The sequence below is a fragment of the Schistosoma mansoni genome, chromosome 2 (assembly GCF_000237925.1).
Source record: "Schistosoma mansoni strain Puerto Rico chromosome 2, complete genome".
NCBI lineage: Eukaryota > Metazoa > Platyhelminthes > Trematoda > Strigeidida > Schistosomatidae > Schistosoma > Schistosoma mansoni.
This window is the reverse complement of record NC_031496.1, coordinates 14,102,295-14,119,392: the sequence shown is the minus strand read 5'-3', so window position 1 is coordinate 14,119,392 and position 17,098 is coordinate 14,102,295. Positions and strand designations below refer to the sequence as shown.

Sequence of the window (17,098 nt, the reverse complement as noted above, 5' to 3'; positions counted from 1 at the left end):
ACAAATATATGTAATTGCAAAACAAATAATAAAAGATTATAAGCAAAGATGGATAGTGGCTAGCAATGGAATCGAGGATGCACGCTTCGTCCTGTTTGGGACTCGTCAGCTGGATTTACCTGCATCTCAGAGTTGATGTTCACTCTGGGACTCGAACCCAGTACCTTTCGCTTCAAGAGCCATCACGTTATCCACTTGTGTTATGTTCAGTTCTTGTAAACAATAAAACATTAGAAATAACCATGTTTATTTTACTTAAAGAAGTTAAGTCACTTGTTTTTCATATGTTATGATAGATTTTTCATTTATCTTTTTCCTTGTTCATGAATTTCTTTCATTCAACAAAGGAGTCTATTTTATTTGTTTTTGTTTACTTGTATCTACCCATTATTGATTTTTAAGTCTTTTAAAATGTAACTTATAAACCGAAAAATATACATTCGAACATTTTATATTATTGGATACAATTCTTATTGGTAAGAAATAAATAATAGGCAACTTAAAAGTTGATACGTCGGTACAGTAAGGGAACCCAGCTTTATTGTTGAAAATTTCGCTAGAAAAAACTTAAAATATACAACGTAGTATTTGTAAAGCGTTGTTATTTTTCAACTGTTAATATTAGGGATCGAATTCTAGTCAGGGTCTATTGATGTATGTTTGTGGACTGTCACGATATTGCCATTTAGTCATAAGTTTTTATTAAAGTCGAATAGTCGGTGGCAGTGAGGACCAGAACAAACGTTTCATCCCATTTGGGACTCATTAATTGGACGTGACTGCATCTCACTGTAAGAAAAATAGTGGTCATATAGAAATGAATCCTGAAAAGTAAATCACTGCCAGAAATGAGTACTAGACTTATTCGTTGGGTTTAAAATACTGAAGATTCAAATTACAGTCTCAAATTGTAACATACAAATCAAGGAATGTTTGTAATATAAAATCAAATCAAATCGTTTCTGTTAGGGTTGACTAATATGAAGTGTTAACTTGAATCAGTTTATAAGTGAAAGGAAATTGTGAGATGAACGATAAGCAGAATAAATATAGTTGACATGGGATGAGAGAGAATAATGAGATTACAAATCAGAAATTAATATATAGAAACAAACATTCCTTGATTCAAACTCATTTCGTATTGTTTGTTTGAATCTTCCCATTGATGTTTTTGGACTGCAACTGGCCAGTCTCTAATTGGCATATGTACATACTGTGCGTATTGCCTCGATATAGCCTGAATTCACAAGCATGGTAAGCAAAGATGGATGGTGGCTAGCAGTGGAATCCAGGACTAACGCTTCGTCTAATTTGGGACTCGTCAGCTGGATTTACCTGCATCTCAGAGTTGATGTTCACTCTGGGACTCGAACCCAGTACCTTTCGCTTCAAGTGCCATCGCGTTATCCACTCAGCTACTGAGTCCTGAGAGCCACTTGCTTGTGCGATCGGTTGAAGTTTAAATTCATTCATATTCAAATGTTAGTTTTAAATGATGTACTCTGCCTTAAACTTGGCCAATTTTTTGTGGATTATTAATTTAGATTTATAATTGTAGAACCTGATGAGAAATTATTGAAAAGAATGATCTTCATCCATATAATTGTGTTTTAGTTTGAATTCGAATGACCTGATCGGTTATTTATATTGTTCATCATTTACATAGGTCATTATTACTTTGTTCATTCAGACCATACTTGTAATTGAGAAATAAGTATGGTATTATATTGTCCAGTAAGATTGATAGACGGTCATTTAAACTCGATGTTAATCTCTTACATATCTAAGGCTGTTCAAAGATAGGAGAAATTTTACAAGTCTATGAGCAAATTTATGACTTGTAACTAAATAATAATGTTTTATCAGGAAGGGGTTTTGTGGAGATTGTTTTAATTCAGTGTATGTATGTTTGTAAAAGAAAGAAAACTACTGTAGAAAACAAAATAAGAAAAAACCAATTTATCATAAATCATATTTAACCAAACAAATTGTTGTTAAGATATAGACAAAATATATTTCTGTTGACTCATTTATTTTGAATATGGTAAAAATTGTAATAAAATACGAAAAATTTATTTTGATTTTTTTCTTTTTTAGAAAAAAAGAAGTTAGAATTAAAGAAAATTATGCTAAATTATAATTTTATATAGTTAAGATCATGAGTCAGTTAAAGCTAGACCACCATGGAAAACCTGGAGGCACTGGACGGCCGTTTCGTCCTGTTGTGGGACTCCTCAGCAGCGCGCATCCACGATCCCGCCTCGCAAGACCTACCAGTCTCGCGCCAGAGCACTTAACCGATAGACCACTGAGCCGGCATCCACCGTTGTTATTGTCTAACCTCAACCAATCCACGAAGCTGAGCAACAGCGGGATCGTGATGCACACTGCTGAGGAGTCCCACAATAGGATGAAACGGCCGTCCGGTGCTTTCAGGCATTCCATGGTGGTCTAGCTTCAACTGACTCATGATCTTAACTATATAAAATTACTAAAATCTCCACAAAACCCCCTTGTGCTAAATCATAAGACTGATTTATGTCTAAATAATATTTTCAGGCAGCTAAACGTTAACTTGTTTCTATGAATACATAGACTATTATTTTCTATTTTCGTCATAGATACATACTTCAAGAGGTATTTCCTGGAGTTCTAGTGAGGAACAGCGACCAGTGGAGTTCAAACCACGTATAAAGTGAGATAGGGACTCACTGAAGACAATTGGTGAAAGATATATTATGTTTTGTTTGATTATTTGGTATAGTAGAACAAGATAAATTGACTGTAACCAATGTTTACTTTTAATAAGTATACAAGAGAATAGTTTAACTTGGATGAACAAGAAGTGGTTAGGAGTCCAATCATTGATTACTTGATTGATTTTGATGATTTATTTAACCCCATGTATTAATTTTACAATCGTATATAGAATTTGTTTGAATCTAATAAAACTTCGTCATAACTAACTGTTTCAAATACTAAAGTCATTAGTTATTCACTTCATTATCCTACCGTATTCGTAAATGCCAAACTTTCTAAGATTATTCTTTGTATCATTTTGATTTTTTATACTACTCTTAATTATTTCTTGTTTTATTTTAATTAAAGCGTTGTTTCATTACTTCATATTTAAGTAATCAAACGAATAAATTTGTAGTTTAATAATTGAATTTATGAGTCAATTAAGGCTAGACAACCACGGAAAACCTGGAAGCAATGGACGACCGTTTCTCCCTAGTATAGGACCCTCTGAAAATGCGCATCCATGACCCTGCTCGCAGGATTCGAACCCAGGACCTACCGGTCTCGCGCGCGAACGCTGAACCTGTAGACTACTGAGCCGGCATTCAACGGTGTTAATATCTAGCTTCAACTAATGCACGAAATTGAGCAAAACATTCAATCTCTTCTAAAACTAGATTAGCAAAAAGCTTAAGTGTATCAGCGATAGTGACCCATAACTCAGCTTCTTAAATTGAAGTAATGAAACAGTGTTCAGACATATATCATATTGTAGTGAACGAACACTCAGGTGGGGATAACCGATCTGCTGTTTAATTCAAAATTATGGAGTGTTTTCGCAAAATATGGAAACCATACATTAAATGCTTCATTTTCACGTCTTCCACCAATTGTCTCTTACAAACTTCATCGTTCCTTAATTACTGTTGTTATTATAATTAATCTCTTTTTACATTCCTGTTCACTTCAATTCGAACCAGTCAACCACCTGCTACCAGACATTTCACTTCTGACTGGTGTTATATACTACAAATATCTGTCAACATATGTAGAACACATCGCACTCGTCCCTTGTTCAAACGGTCGCTCTTCCAGTCGTCCTGCCCGCCTTATCACTTTCTTCTTTTCCTTAGTCTGTTTCACGTTCCTCATCAAAATGCCAAGTTTGACGGCGTGCTGACCTCTGTAGCATTGCCGATCTGCCGAGCCATCTAAATCTACACCACAATACTAACTGAACGTAGAATGATTGAATTATTAAACTTGAATTTCACTTATTTTCACAATATAGTCGTAACATTTTTCTAATAATACCATGAAGGTTTTATTTGTTTGCTTGTTAAATATTCTAAACTGAAAGAACAACTTTCTATTCGAAAATTTATTTTCTTAAATTGAGTGATCTATGATTAACTTATCACAATAACTAGTTACTAGTTTTCATAAAGAGAATAGATCAGGGACATTAGAAAAGTCAACTATATAAGTACATCAATCAATTAAATAATATGAAATGATGAGAACATTAAAACAATGAAGTGAAATAATTATGAATACAAAACAAAACAACTAATTGTTTCTCTTTGTTTTTTTCGTTTTAGTTTTTTAAGCTGCCAGTAAATATTCTTTATTTTATGGATTTTCTTTAAATAATAGTACTTAATTATTATAATATGATATATCATAAAGATTCAATGAAGTACTTTCAATGAAAAGATAATTTCCAAAACATCAAAACATACTTAGAACTATGTGTCTTAGTAATAAAAACGATATATTTAAGTCATTAAGTTGAAATTCAGCGGTCTATATTTCGTCACTTCAATTTATTTGTAATAAAGAGAAACTAGCAATCAGAACCAATGATCGGTAACTATTTTATTCATAAACATGATTAAGCTGCATCAGTTACGAGTTCTTAATGGACCTTCGAGAAACCATCTTAAAGGTAACCACTTGTGAAGGTAACGTTACTGTTCAACTGGGTGGTCTGATGAAGATTCTTGAAATTTCAGTACTGTTTCCGTTAAGAACAGAGATCGATTAACGTATCCAATCATTAATTTTAGTTATCTCGCAGTGTTCAAACAAGTCAATATCATTTTAGTCAGCCTGAATCAATAATCAGATAGGTGAGATGCCTCCGTTCGATCACGTCAAATCGTTTGTTATCCTTTACTTTTTTTGAGAACTAAGTTGAAGTACGTAATGGACAGATATATGGAAACGTGAACTTCACACATCTCAACTGGTAGAGATTCTCAATTTCTCAGAATGATTTACGCTCTTTACCTGGTGGTTCACTCTTAACCTCCAAATCGTTTCATAGGTACATGTGTAAAAGGCTAGAGGTGTTTTGGAAACATTTTTGATTAAAATCATGCAGTTTTCTCTTTGGTTTATCGTGTTCTAGCTGTAAGATAGAACTATTAATAAGTATTCTAATAACTTACCGCATACAGAAAAGCTGTTAGTGTGTATCGTATTTTCATAGACTAAAGATCTCGAAAATTTTTACAAAGCTTTTCACTAAAGACTACTGAGATATATGGTGTTGTATATTAATCAGAATGAATGATAGGAAAAACACCATTATTTATGCAATTAATAATTGTTTATCTGAAATGTACAATAGATTACAGAGCTAACGACTGTGGCTTATGAAACTGTAGAATTTGATTATTAATGGATTTTAAATGATAAATCGGAAAAAAAATTGATCATTTTTCAACTTGTTTTTTAAAAACTCTCGTGGATAATTTCAACCAGTTTCCTTCCCGACTTCCTGTGTTAGACAATAAATCGATACACAATTTTGTTGGGTCTTATGTCATTACTGTTAGTGAGTCAATTGGTTCACTACCTATTAATAATTCATCAATTCCTTACTGATATTATTGAGTTTCAGCTTAAATTTTAATCAGTCAGTAAAAAAATGATGTAATATTGTGGTGTATGCTACTGATGTCGACAGATATAAGTAGTATGTATAACCAATCAAAAGTGAAATGTCTAGTGGTACAAGGTTAAAAAGATCGAAGAGAAGAAAACGAAAACAATGAGTGATTGGTGTGGAAACGAATGAACAATCAAGTCTGAGACAATCGATTGACATTTTGCAAACGAAGTATTAACTGTATGGTTCTCAGATTTTACCATGATATTCTGTAATGTTGTATTCAAATACATTCGGCTGTCCCCACTGACGTTCTCATTCACTACAATATTAGTAAATAGGTAAAATGGTCTAATTCAAATTCTATAAATTCCAAGTAGTCAAATAATGTATCATAAATCATATTCAGTTTGAAATTAATATTTATGTACTAAAAATACTATTAGATAGTCAAGCAGATTGTCTTGTTCAATTAAACAATGCACTTTTATAAGCTTGAATTTATAATAGTACAATTCCTTGTTTAAGTATACACGTAAAAATTGTGTTCTGTATGTTGAGACTTGAGTATTAACATTTCTAGTCATTATTTTGAAGGTTCTTCAATACAAGATGAAATTAGTGAGATAACCAATGGGAAACATGGATTATTAGATAGTTGTTTTGTCAAAATAACAAACTCCTTAGTAATATGCACCCATGACTTCACCTTGGATCAAATTCAAAATCTTCAGGCTTCCCAGTTAATGCAAAATCTTTGTACTGTTGACTCTGAATCTGTTGAGGGATAATATCATTTCAATCGATATGTTAGTTTAGTTGGAAGCTGTAGAGATTGTTGGATTTGTTATTTTAGCATCACAGATTGACTTTAGTTGGATAACCAGTGGAAGCCAGAAGCAGTTATTTTGTCCCAGTATGGGACTCTTGAGTATTGACTATCGACGATCCCATCAGAGACTGAATTAAAGGTCTTCAGATCTTATGGTGGGAATTTAACTTTGGGACCTCCAAATTACAATTTAATTATTCTCATTTTTAACTTCAGTCACTGTGTGATATTGCGTAATCGATTCGTGATACACCTTAAACATTATCCAACATTATTGAGAAAATACTGGTTCATTAGAGATGTCCTTGCAAATTCAGCAAATCTATCTCTTATAGTTGAAAGCGTGAGTCAATTGAAGCTAGACAACCAGGGAAAACCTGGAAGCACTGGACGACCGTTTCGTCCCATTATGGGACTCCTCAGCAGTGCGCATCCACGACCTCGCACTCGCAAGATTCGAACCGAGGACCTACCAGTCTCGAGCCAAAGCCCTTAACCGATAGACCACTGAGCAAGCACCCAACGGGTTTTCCACCAGGTTTTCCATAGTGGTCTGGCTTCAGTTGACTCACGCTTTCAACTATGAAAATACTATATCTCCACAAAACCCCTCCTGAAATCTATCTCTGATTTAATAACTAGTGATCACAGATTTAACGTCATGGTGATCCAATAAACTATATTGTTTAGACAGAATTTATTCACGAATTAGGGAGAAGTGTAGTAGTTTGACAAGTTAAATAATCACTAATATGACAAATTGGACATTTGCGTAACATTTAAATTCAAAAACAATGAATCATTCTGTTTTTATTCATATGAATAAAACTAAATGATGGGGTATTAATGAAGAGATAGAGGGTACTTTTACTGTAAACAATCCAATTATATTCAGGCCAAAATGTAATAAAATTTTAAACAAAAAGGTCAATTATCCATAGTTTATTTTCAATTTTACAGCTGGTCTAGTATAGATTATAAATAAACATAGATATCAGTAAACTCAATAAATAATGCAACTCAGCTATCAAGTACCAATTAATATGCTTGGCTTAAGAATATATATCTTATGTGAAAACTAGTGGTACAGCCCAGTTGTCCAAATCAAGCTGTTGTAAAGAATCGAGTGTTTCAAACACTAAGTCAACACTTTACAAATAAGTTGAAGATAACTTCTGATAGGTTACAATGAGAATTTATTTTGAATGTTCTACACTGATAATTAAAACAAATATTTGTTGCCAAGAGAACGGAAGCTCCTGTGATCGATTCTATATGGAACCGGAGATACGCATCCTAAAGCAATCCCAAATTAGTACGAAATAGCTGTTTTCAGTAATTTTATACGTGAAAGAAATTGTTTGAAAACTGTATTAAAACGAATTAACTTTAGTTGTTTAAACGTTGAAATCGATGAATCAATATCCACTGATCAGGTAATTATTCAAATAAGTAAACAGTAGATAGACAGAAACACCTTAGAAACGTTTCTTACACTATTGGCTACACAAATAAATGGATGATATTCCAATCAAATAATCACCACTTCATAATATATTACACTTGATAACTTTGAAGTATGCATAGATTAACAATAAAGTGTTTTCATAGTTGAAAGCGTGAGTCAATTGAAGCTAGGCCACCAGGGAAAACCTGGAAGCATTGGACGGCCGTTTCGTCCTATCGTGGGACTCCTCAGCAGTGCGCATCCACGACCTCGTCTCGCGAGATTCGGACTAAGGACCTTCCAGGTTTTCCCTGGTGGTCTAGCTTTAATTGACTCACGCTTTTTAACTATGAAAATAATAAATCTCCACAAAAAATCCCTTCTGATAATAAAGTGTTTCATAATAAGAGGGGAAAAAAGGCTGAAGAACTGGATAGATGAAAATATCAACTTAAAATAAAACAGAAAATTATAAAATTTCCACAAACAGTATTTATCATAAATTTGGACACACCCATATGTGAGTCACATTCACTTGTTGTACTGGGCGATTATTTTAACCAGATGGATATAAGAATAGTTTTATGAAATTTCACTGAGTAAAAAATAACAGTATTATAATTCAGCATTGTACGATTACTAACGATTGTATGTATAGATGGAGTCATCAAGGTTCATAGTATATTTTTCGATGTTGAAATCAAAGTAAACTGTATAAAAAAGCTCATTGACATGAGTCCCGATTATTTACCATCTTTATCCTGTAAATACTTTTTAAACCAACAACAAATTTGTGTTTCAGTATAAGGGTTGTGAAGATTGTTGAGTTTAGATTGATGTCAAGAATGGATCAATGTTAGACGACCATTGAAAACCTAGAAACACTGGACAGCCGTTTCGTCCTAGTATGGAACTCCTCAGCAGTGCGCATCCGCGATCCCCAGGCGAGATTCGAATCCAGTATCTTCGGTACCGCACACGAACGCCTAACCTCTGGACTAATGAGCTGGTATTCAATAGTGTTAATGTCTAACTTCTACCAATCCACGATACTGCGCGACCGTCCGCCATTGTTTTCAGTGAGCAGCTGCCTCACAACAGACACGGTTGGACTCCACTGGTCACCACTTCCCATTAAAACAATGTTTGTACAACACGATGGCATATTAGACATATGTACTTTAATTCCAGACCTTTAAATTGCTTTCTGAAAATAAAATTTCCAAAATTACTCATCAAACAAATGATAGTTTGCAATAACAGTTTTAATCCTACTCAAAATGTCGTTATCTGACGCTTGAATTGGTTTTCTAGTATAGTACCATCTTATTAATAATTCGATTTTACACTGATTCAACTCTTAGTATTAACATCTGTTATACCATTCATTATTAAAGCAAGTAATATAGCAATTGTTTCGATTCATTTAAATCAACTGAGTATTATATCTTATGAGTACTTTATGTAAGGCTAATGAAATTACGCCAAAATGGTTAAATTACTTTTCCAATTAGTTTTATAGTGTAGCTATTAATTCTTATCTCCTTTTTTATCCAACTGAAGTAAAAATTATTGAATGTGTAATTTATAAGAAGGTTGGATACAACAATTACCCATAAGAGAGACAGAGAAAGTAGATTTCTAGAATTACGAAATGGTATAGTATTATATTTCTTCCAGTTCTGTACAGACTCATTCCATCAAACTTGATCACTCAGAAGAATGTAACCAATCATGATAAATTAAACCAGTTATACTTAAGATTATCTGATATTTGGTTAATGACTATTTATTTCAAAATCAATAGATTATAAGTTGATGTAAGATGTGAAATTTACTTAGGAAAAGTCAGAATCATCAAACAGAAATAATATAGGCCATAGGTAATACATTCCGTTATGTTATCAATGTAAGTATTTACTAACTCAATGGGATTAAGAATGTGTTTCATTAGAACTGAAGTGTTTACTTCAAAAGATTGTTTGACTCTCGTGGTGCCAAACAAGAATAATGAATGATAAAATGATAATATATTTATGATCCTAATCAATAGAAATTAGAATTTTTGACATTTCGTAACTTAGGGTAAGTTACTTCTTCAGAGTAAATAAGTAAATAATCCACCCATATCAACACAGTTTTAAGTAGTAGAAAGGAATAAGGCGGGGTATTTAATTCAATCAAGATCAAAATTCAAATTGGTTTTATGATACTAAGTTATGAAATGTCAAGAATTCTAATTCCTATTAATGTGGATATCATAAATACATCATTATTTTCATAGTTCAAAGCGTGAGTTAATTGAAGCTAGACCATCAGGGAAAAGCTGGAAGCACAGGACGGCCGTTTCGTCCTATTGTGGGACTCCTCACCAGTGCGCACCCACGACTCCGCCTCGTGAGATTCGAACCCAGGACCTACCAGTCTCGCTCCAGAGCACTTAACCGTTAGACTACTTAGCCGGCGTCCGATGGTGTTTATGTCTAAAAGAATTATGCAGGTCTTTGTTATTTAGTGAATTTGAATGAAATTAAATGTAGGAAATACTGTCAGATTCCCTATTGAGTACTCTTAAAATTTTATGATTATTATTATTATTATTATGATTATTATTATAGATACCAATTACAAACAGTTGCCCAATTACGAAAAATTGTTCAATGTTTAAAATGAGTAATCCATTAAGGATGAACTGCTGTGAAATAAAAATTCTCATACACCAATTATGAATTCTTAGCATATGTAATTTAACATAAATTTATTCAATCAGTATTAAATTCAATTTGAATAATTATAAATCATTATTATTCATGACTAAGCCATCCCAGATTCATTTCACCTGTAATAAAGATGAAAGAAATCTGTTTAATGGTAAACAGAATGGTTCTATTTAAGAATAAATGTGTGTGTGTGTAAGCAGGTGAATATCGTCCATATTTTAAGTAAAAACACATGAATATGACCAAAAAGCAATAAACTAAGGAATCTTGTTGTCGGTTTATCCGTTAATCAGTTCGTCATGTCTAGCAAGCTTTATTATTATTATTATCACCATCACTAGATTAGCTGATATGGTGGTGGCAGCAGCCCAAATATAAGAACATACACCCATATGAACAGATACTAGTATCAGGAAATGAGTCATGAAAATCAACATGCTATTTTTTTAATCCGTTGCATTAGTAGACAAACTCACTGTTAGTGAATACATATACAAATAAAAACAGTTTCATGATTCATAGTTAGCAAATAATATTGCTGTTTACATTGAAAAGTTTAATTTATCATAAGAATTAAATTTGAAACGTTTTTCAAAAACAGGTTGTAGGAAAAACAAATTAGTTAAAGATAACGCAGGTGGAAATGGATAGATGCTAATGGTTACTAATCCAAATTATAACTTATTGAATAAGCCAAGAGAGTTAGAGAGAGAGAGGGGTTAAGCATGAGAGAAATGAACTGAATATTAGATTAGTGGGTAGGTAAAGGATTGCACGATAACAATCCCACATTATATAGCCCGATCAAAATCTGTTCATATCATTTCATTTAGCCTGAGAAAATATTAATCGACAGTTGAATACTTATTGACAATAGCTTCTTACAAAATAGTTGTTATCTTCAGAAACTGACGTCAACTTAATGAACCAATAAGAGCCAGTCAGTTTTGGATATTTGGCACAATCAAGTTTGAGATTTGTTGACAGTACACGTTCGATACTCCAGGAATTTGAGATTTGACGATGAATATATGGTGTAGTTTAATCACTAAAGCCGGGAATTCGATTGAATATATGCTAAGACTTCAGTCAATTTATGATGACAGGATAATGTTTTGCTTAGATAACATTAATTTGTGACGAAAAGCACTTTCAAGAAATAGTAACAGTAACAGAAATTGGACAACATTAATGAATAACTTACCAGATAATAGTTTCTCAAATTTTGAATCATAATTTTCCAATTCATTAATCTATCTTTCACGCATGTTACAGTTTTACATAGACGGTCATCTGGATCGATTCGTTCATCACTAAAGAAATAGATTTAATAGTGACAAGAAAAGAATGTTTGAGAATTAAATAGACTCAAGTAAACAATGACAAGGAAAGACAAACAACTAAACGATACAATATCCAAGTCAGTTAAGGTTTATATTTCCCAGTTATTTATTAGTCTCTATTAATAACGAGCAAATGCAAACTCCTACAAATAAAATTCATACTCACTGAACAAGTTAGTGAGTATTTGGACTCAGTAGTTCAGTGGGTAACATATTGGAGTTTGAGGAGGAAGGTATTGAGTTCGAACTTCATTGTAAACATCAAAATAGATGCAGGTAAATCTAGATGACGAATCACAAACAGAACAAAACGCGTATCATGGGTTCTACTCCTGAACACTATCAGATTTTAGTGAGAAGTAACAGAAATTTTTTTCTAGTTTGAGATTCATCTCAGTAGCTCTTGCTCTCTATGTTTCGACAGATTGAACCTAGAGCGCTCAAGTTTGAGGGTGAACAGCATGACAATAACTTCATCATTGTCAAAAATATGTATATAACTATATTTTTAATTAATAGCATCCATAATATGTAAGCCTGTAACTAAAGTCATGCAGTTCTTAACATTGGCAGAAAAGGTACATTATTTGTGTCTTTGCATAACTCTTTGACTGGTTATAAGTTTATATTTATCGTAGCTTTGGAAAATCTTGTTTAACGGTTGACAACATTACTATGTAGGTGCTAAAATCTGCTGTAAGGAGATAGTAGATAGACGAGAGTTGAGGCTATCTACATGTAACCTTTTTGTTAATTTTGTAGGTAAATGACCAAAATGTGTCGAATGTGTTACAAAATTACTGTCAGATAAACTCAATCACAATGAGCTATATCGATTCTTAAAATAACTGTGAAAAAATTTCACTTGGTTGTTACCCAATCACAAGAGTTATTTTAACTGAAGAATTTATGAGGAAAGCAATAATATTTTAGACATTTTACATAACTTCTGAATATAAGTTTCATACAAGCTTTTCTGTTCGTAATGCGGAGAAACAACTAAATTTGCATTCATCTATATCGCTGCAAAACACCCGTCTTCTCGAGTTTCATATTGAAGTAAAGAATTCTCTAGAAGTCTCCATACTGTTTCTGGTTAATATTGATCTAAGTGTCACATACAATCTACATAGAAAGAATTGAGTCTTCGCCAGGCATGATACTTTTATCTCCACGATTCTGATTGGCTCGTCCTAACTCTATACTTTTACCGAATCTACAAATTATTGTTTGAAAGACGAGTACTTTAATCACTAAGCCAGTGTTAATTAATTAAGAATTGACGACCAATGGAATTCGAAAGCATGAAAAATGTAATAAATTACAAGAAGAATATTGAAAATAAAAACATATCATTTAACAGTTCGATTCTGATCTAAAATAATCCAAATAATATACACATATGTTATGTTTCAGTAAAGAACCATGGAAGCTATCATACATTAGGAAATTACACACTTATTCACTTCAGTCTAGTTAAATTACTTCATTATTTTCACAGATCATATTAAAGTTGTGAAAACGATCCTAGTGATCTTATTTTTCAACTGACATGTCATTTAGTGATAAAGCTTTAGTTGTTATTGTAGACTCAAAAGATAAGACCAATGTGTTTTAGTAATTAAGTGAAAAAAGTTATTGTAAACAGTCAGAATAGTCGAATTTTCTTCTGAATTAGAAAATAATTTTGTGATTACCTAATGATTTGTTGAGTTCACAAATCAGCTCCTGGATTGTAGTCCTTTTTTTGCGACACTGCAATATTGTTGGCATTTAATAAGTCTAAAAATTTAAGTTGCGAGATTTTCCACTGGAGTTTGTGTACAGTCAGACTAGTGAATGTAGTGATCAGAAAGTTATATACACAGGGGTCTAGTAACAGCACGAAGTACAGACACTTCATGATATTTACCATTTGATAGTAAACGTACTACTCATGAGTAGATGAAACATAATTCATTAAAACATGTACATAATTACAATTTGTAATTCTATTTACCCCCTTATCGATAATGAGTGTGAGTACGGGACACCAGCGATAATGGATAAGCTTAACTAAACCGTTACCTCTTACAAATAAATACACTCAACAGAGAATTATTGAGGTAACAAATTTTAATCTAAGAAAATCAGTTAGTACGGCTTGTTAGTCGAGTAATTTCTCATCTGTTTATTATTCATAATTATATTGGATGATGTTTACCAGTGAATGGTAAAAGTTACCATTAATTCAGATATACAAGGAAAAAACCCATTTAAAAGGAACAATTGATCTTTCCGTTCTTTCTATATTCTCTAGTTCATGTCGACTCGTAATAACAATGGATTTGAAACACTATAGTCTATGAACAAACACTTTGGTGTATTATCATTTTAGAATTCTTACATTATCTTGGAGATCTTTTTAAAGAACGTGGTAACTAGATATGTCAAGTACGGGAGAACAATTGATTGTTTTATAATGAATAGGTTGATGTTGAGATATGTGGAAAATTTCATTTAACCTACTTACTTGGGTCGAACTTGATCAATATACTACTTGAAAGTGCTAGTTTAGATCTATGAAAAAATTCGGTGTATATAAGAATAACACTTAACAAACACATATTAGCATTTGGAATAGTTGTTAGATAGTAGTTAGTAAGAAGTTTGGTAAAACTAAAGATATTTCAGGTAAATGATTTTAACTGTTACAATTTATCCGATAAACAAAATTATAAAAAGAATCTATGTGTTTTGAAGTTTAGTATTTGAAAAAATCTCAATCCTGTGTTATTATCCATATAGATAGACTGAATTTGTAATTTGTCAAACAACTAAACTTGTCAGAACTTGTTTATAATTCAAAAAAGCAAAGAAAAATCCGCTTTTACTATTTACCTTTTTAATAAACCACTTTAAACTTGAACTATTGGTGAGCAGAAATGTACTAAATATACGATTTTGCTTGTCAGTAGTATGTTCCACATGATTTGTGGTTTAAAGAATGTTCTGTTCAGTTTTAGGCTTTCTGAGTTGAGTAGTGTAGTCTAAAATATTTTACTGAGTTCTATTAGACAGTATATGGGGTGTGAATTAAGACTGAGGTTTTCTGTCATTGTTTTCAATGTTCAATGAGCGTATCATATTCATTACGTTCGGTCATTTTTTCCGGACCATTTAAAGAGACAATGCATAAAATGCACTAAATATTTTATTTCAAGCCGTAACTTTGACTATATTTGTGTTTTCATCCGGCATATCAGGTCACACTAGATTGGACATCTCTTTAACGGATAATTTCCGATAAGTTTATATGAAATAGATACAAGATGAGTCAAATGAGGTGGAAACTAACAATACACAAGGTAATAAGGAACTTAAAGCAGGTAACAACAATCAATAAGTGTAAAAGTGTAATGAAATGTATGTAATTGTAAGATGTTGAAGACACAGAGAGACAAATTGTGAATGTAAATTAATCGTCTAAAGCTAATTCCGACCACTTCACTTAAAGTTTTTGGTCAAACAAAAATTCTTTTCATGCACTCCATATAAAAAGTTGTGATCCCTTTATACATTTCCGACTAATAATTTAATAAATTAATGAACTGATTTAAGTGTCCTAGAAATTTCTCGAAAAGCTGTAAGTGGTACATGACCTTGTGCGACACACGTTTAAACCATCTTCATTGATGCAGCCTCAAAAGCTTATCATATAGGCTTTGTAATTCTGATGATGAAAAATAGTCCGTTCATTGATCGATCTCAATAGAATTTTTCATCGCTGTCTTTTCAGAAATCGAATTAGTTCAGCCTATATATAAGTGAAATACATGGATGATTAAATGAACTTCTGTTTCAGGAATATGTTTTCATGAGGAATGAAAAAAAACGACTTTAGTAAGACTAATATAATAAAACCCACTAAAATAAAATACAAAGTTCAAAAATAACAATACGTGATTATTTATTTTAGTTTAGATAATGAATAAGCAGCAGTCACACACTTGACAAAATCAAGTTTATATCCTGACCAAATTCATTGATACATTATAATCATTATACTAAGTGTTATATTCATAAGGTACAATTTTGAAAGAGAAGATACAAACAATAATCACATAGGTCAATATTCTATACTCTATAATTCGTATTAGTATGATAATCAGTAGTGTTATTTGCAACAGAGTCCGAAACTATAATCCACTAGATAAAAGACAAATTCATATATCATTAACTTGAAACTCAAAGTGTATACATTTATAATAACAACTTGATATGAAACAAATTGTTTTAAATCATCATCATCATCATCGGTGTATACGTTTAGGAGTCCTAGATTGGAATACAAAGACCGTTCAATGTTTAATAATTTTTAGTGCTGAGCTCTAGCTCAGTGGTTAAGGCATATATGTGTATATTTATTTACTTCATGGATCATGGATTATACAAATTATCAGTTAACTCCTTGTGCTTATAATTCAAAGGTTTTCACTGAGAATTTCATCACAAATCTGATCTTGTTCCTTTTTATTAACTTCGATCAATCATTTTAGGGTCAACTTGAAAATTGTATACAAAAGAGGAATACAAAAGTTGAACTTACATAATTCCAAATATTGTATTCAATAATAATCCATCAGTTAATTGTTCTGGTAATATATCATTCGATGACTGATTAAATAATTGTGCCCATAAAAGTAAATCCGATTTCATGATTTCCAAAAAAAATAATCAATAAAATGTGTAGAATGAAAAATGTCTGTTTTTTTCCTGTTGTTGTTTAAAATTCCGTTAGAAAAATTTTTGTAATACCCTATAATTTAGAGAAAAAAAGAAACACAAGTTATGAATAAACATTGAACAACAATACGATATTTGAAGGATTATTCTAGGACCAAGGTATAAACAAATAGAATATGATTTAGAAAAGTAATGAATTTAGTAAGAAGATAATAGTTTTTTTTATTTTTTGTAAGGATGACTCGTTGGCAAACTCTAGGAAGCTTCAAGAAGCCCAGAAAGAGCCGAAGACATTCCATCCAATCACCACTAGGGGAACATTCTAGAATGTTGACATGTAGTTTCCCTATTGGATGAATAAGAATGACCCACTATGTGCCTATTGGCTGTCCG

At 32.1% G+C, this 17,098-nt stretch overlaps 1 protein-coding gene and 2 non-coding genes across 3 annotated transcripts in view; all 3 read right to left on the bottom strand.

Moving 5' to 3' along the window:
• Smp_148420 (hypothetical protein) overlaps positions 1-16,678 on the bottom strand; it is a gene marked incomplete at both ends in the record, with an annotated part of 58,499 nt that extends 41,821 nt beyond the window's left edge. The window contains 2 exons of the mRNA XM_018795778.1: positions 11,842-11,950; positions 16,569-16,678. Of these exons, the coding sequence (XP_018650056.1) occupies positions 11,842-11,950; positions 16,569-16,678 (219 nt within the window). The remainder of the gene's footprint in view (positions 1-11,841; positions 11,951-16,568) is intronic.
• Positions 137-209, bottom strand: Smp_tRNA_01838_Pseudo_TTG.1.1. The gene has a single exon. It is a non-coding gene (tRNA).
• On the bottom strand, positions 1,355-1,421 carry Smp_tRNA_01623_Gln_TTG.1.1. Its single transcript has one exon. It is a non-coding gene (tRNA).
• Positions 16,679-17,098: the final 420 nt, after the last annotated feature.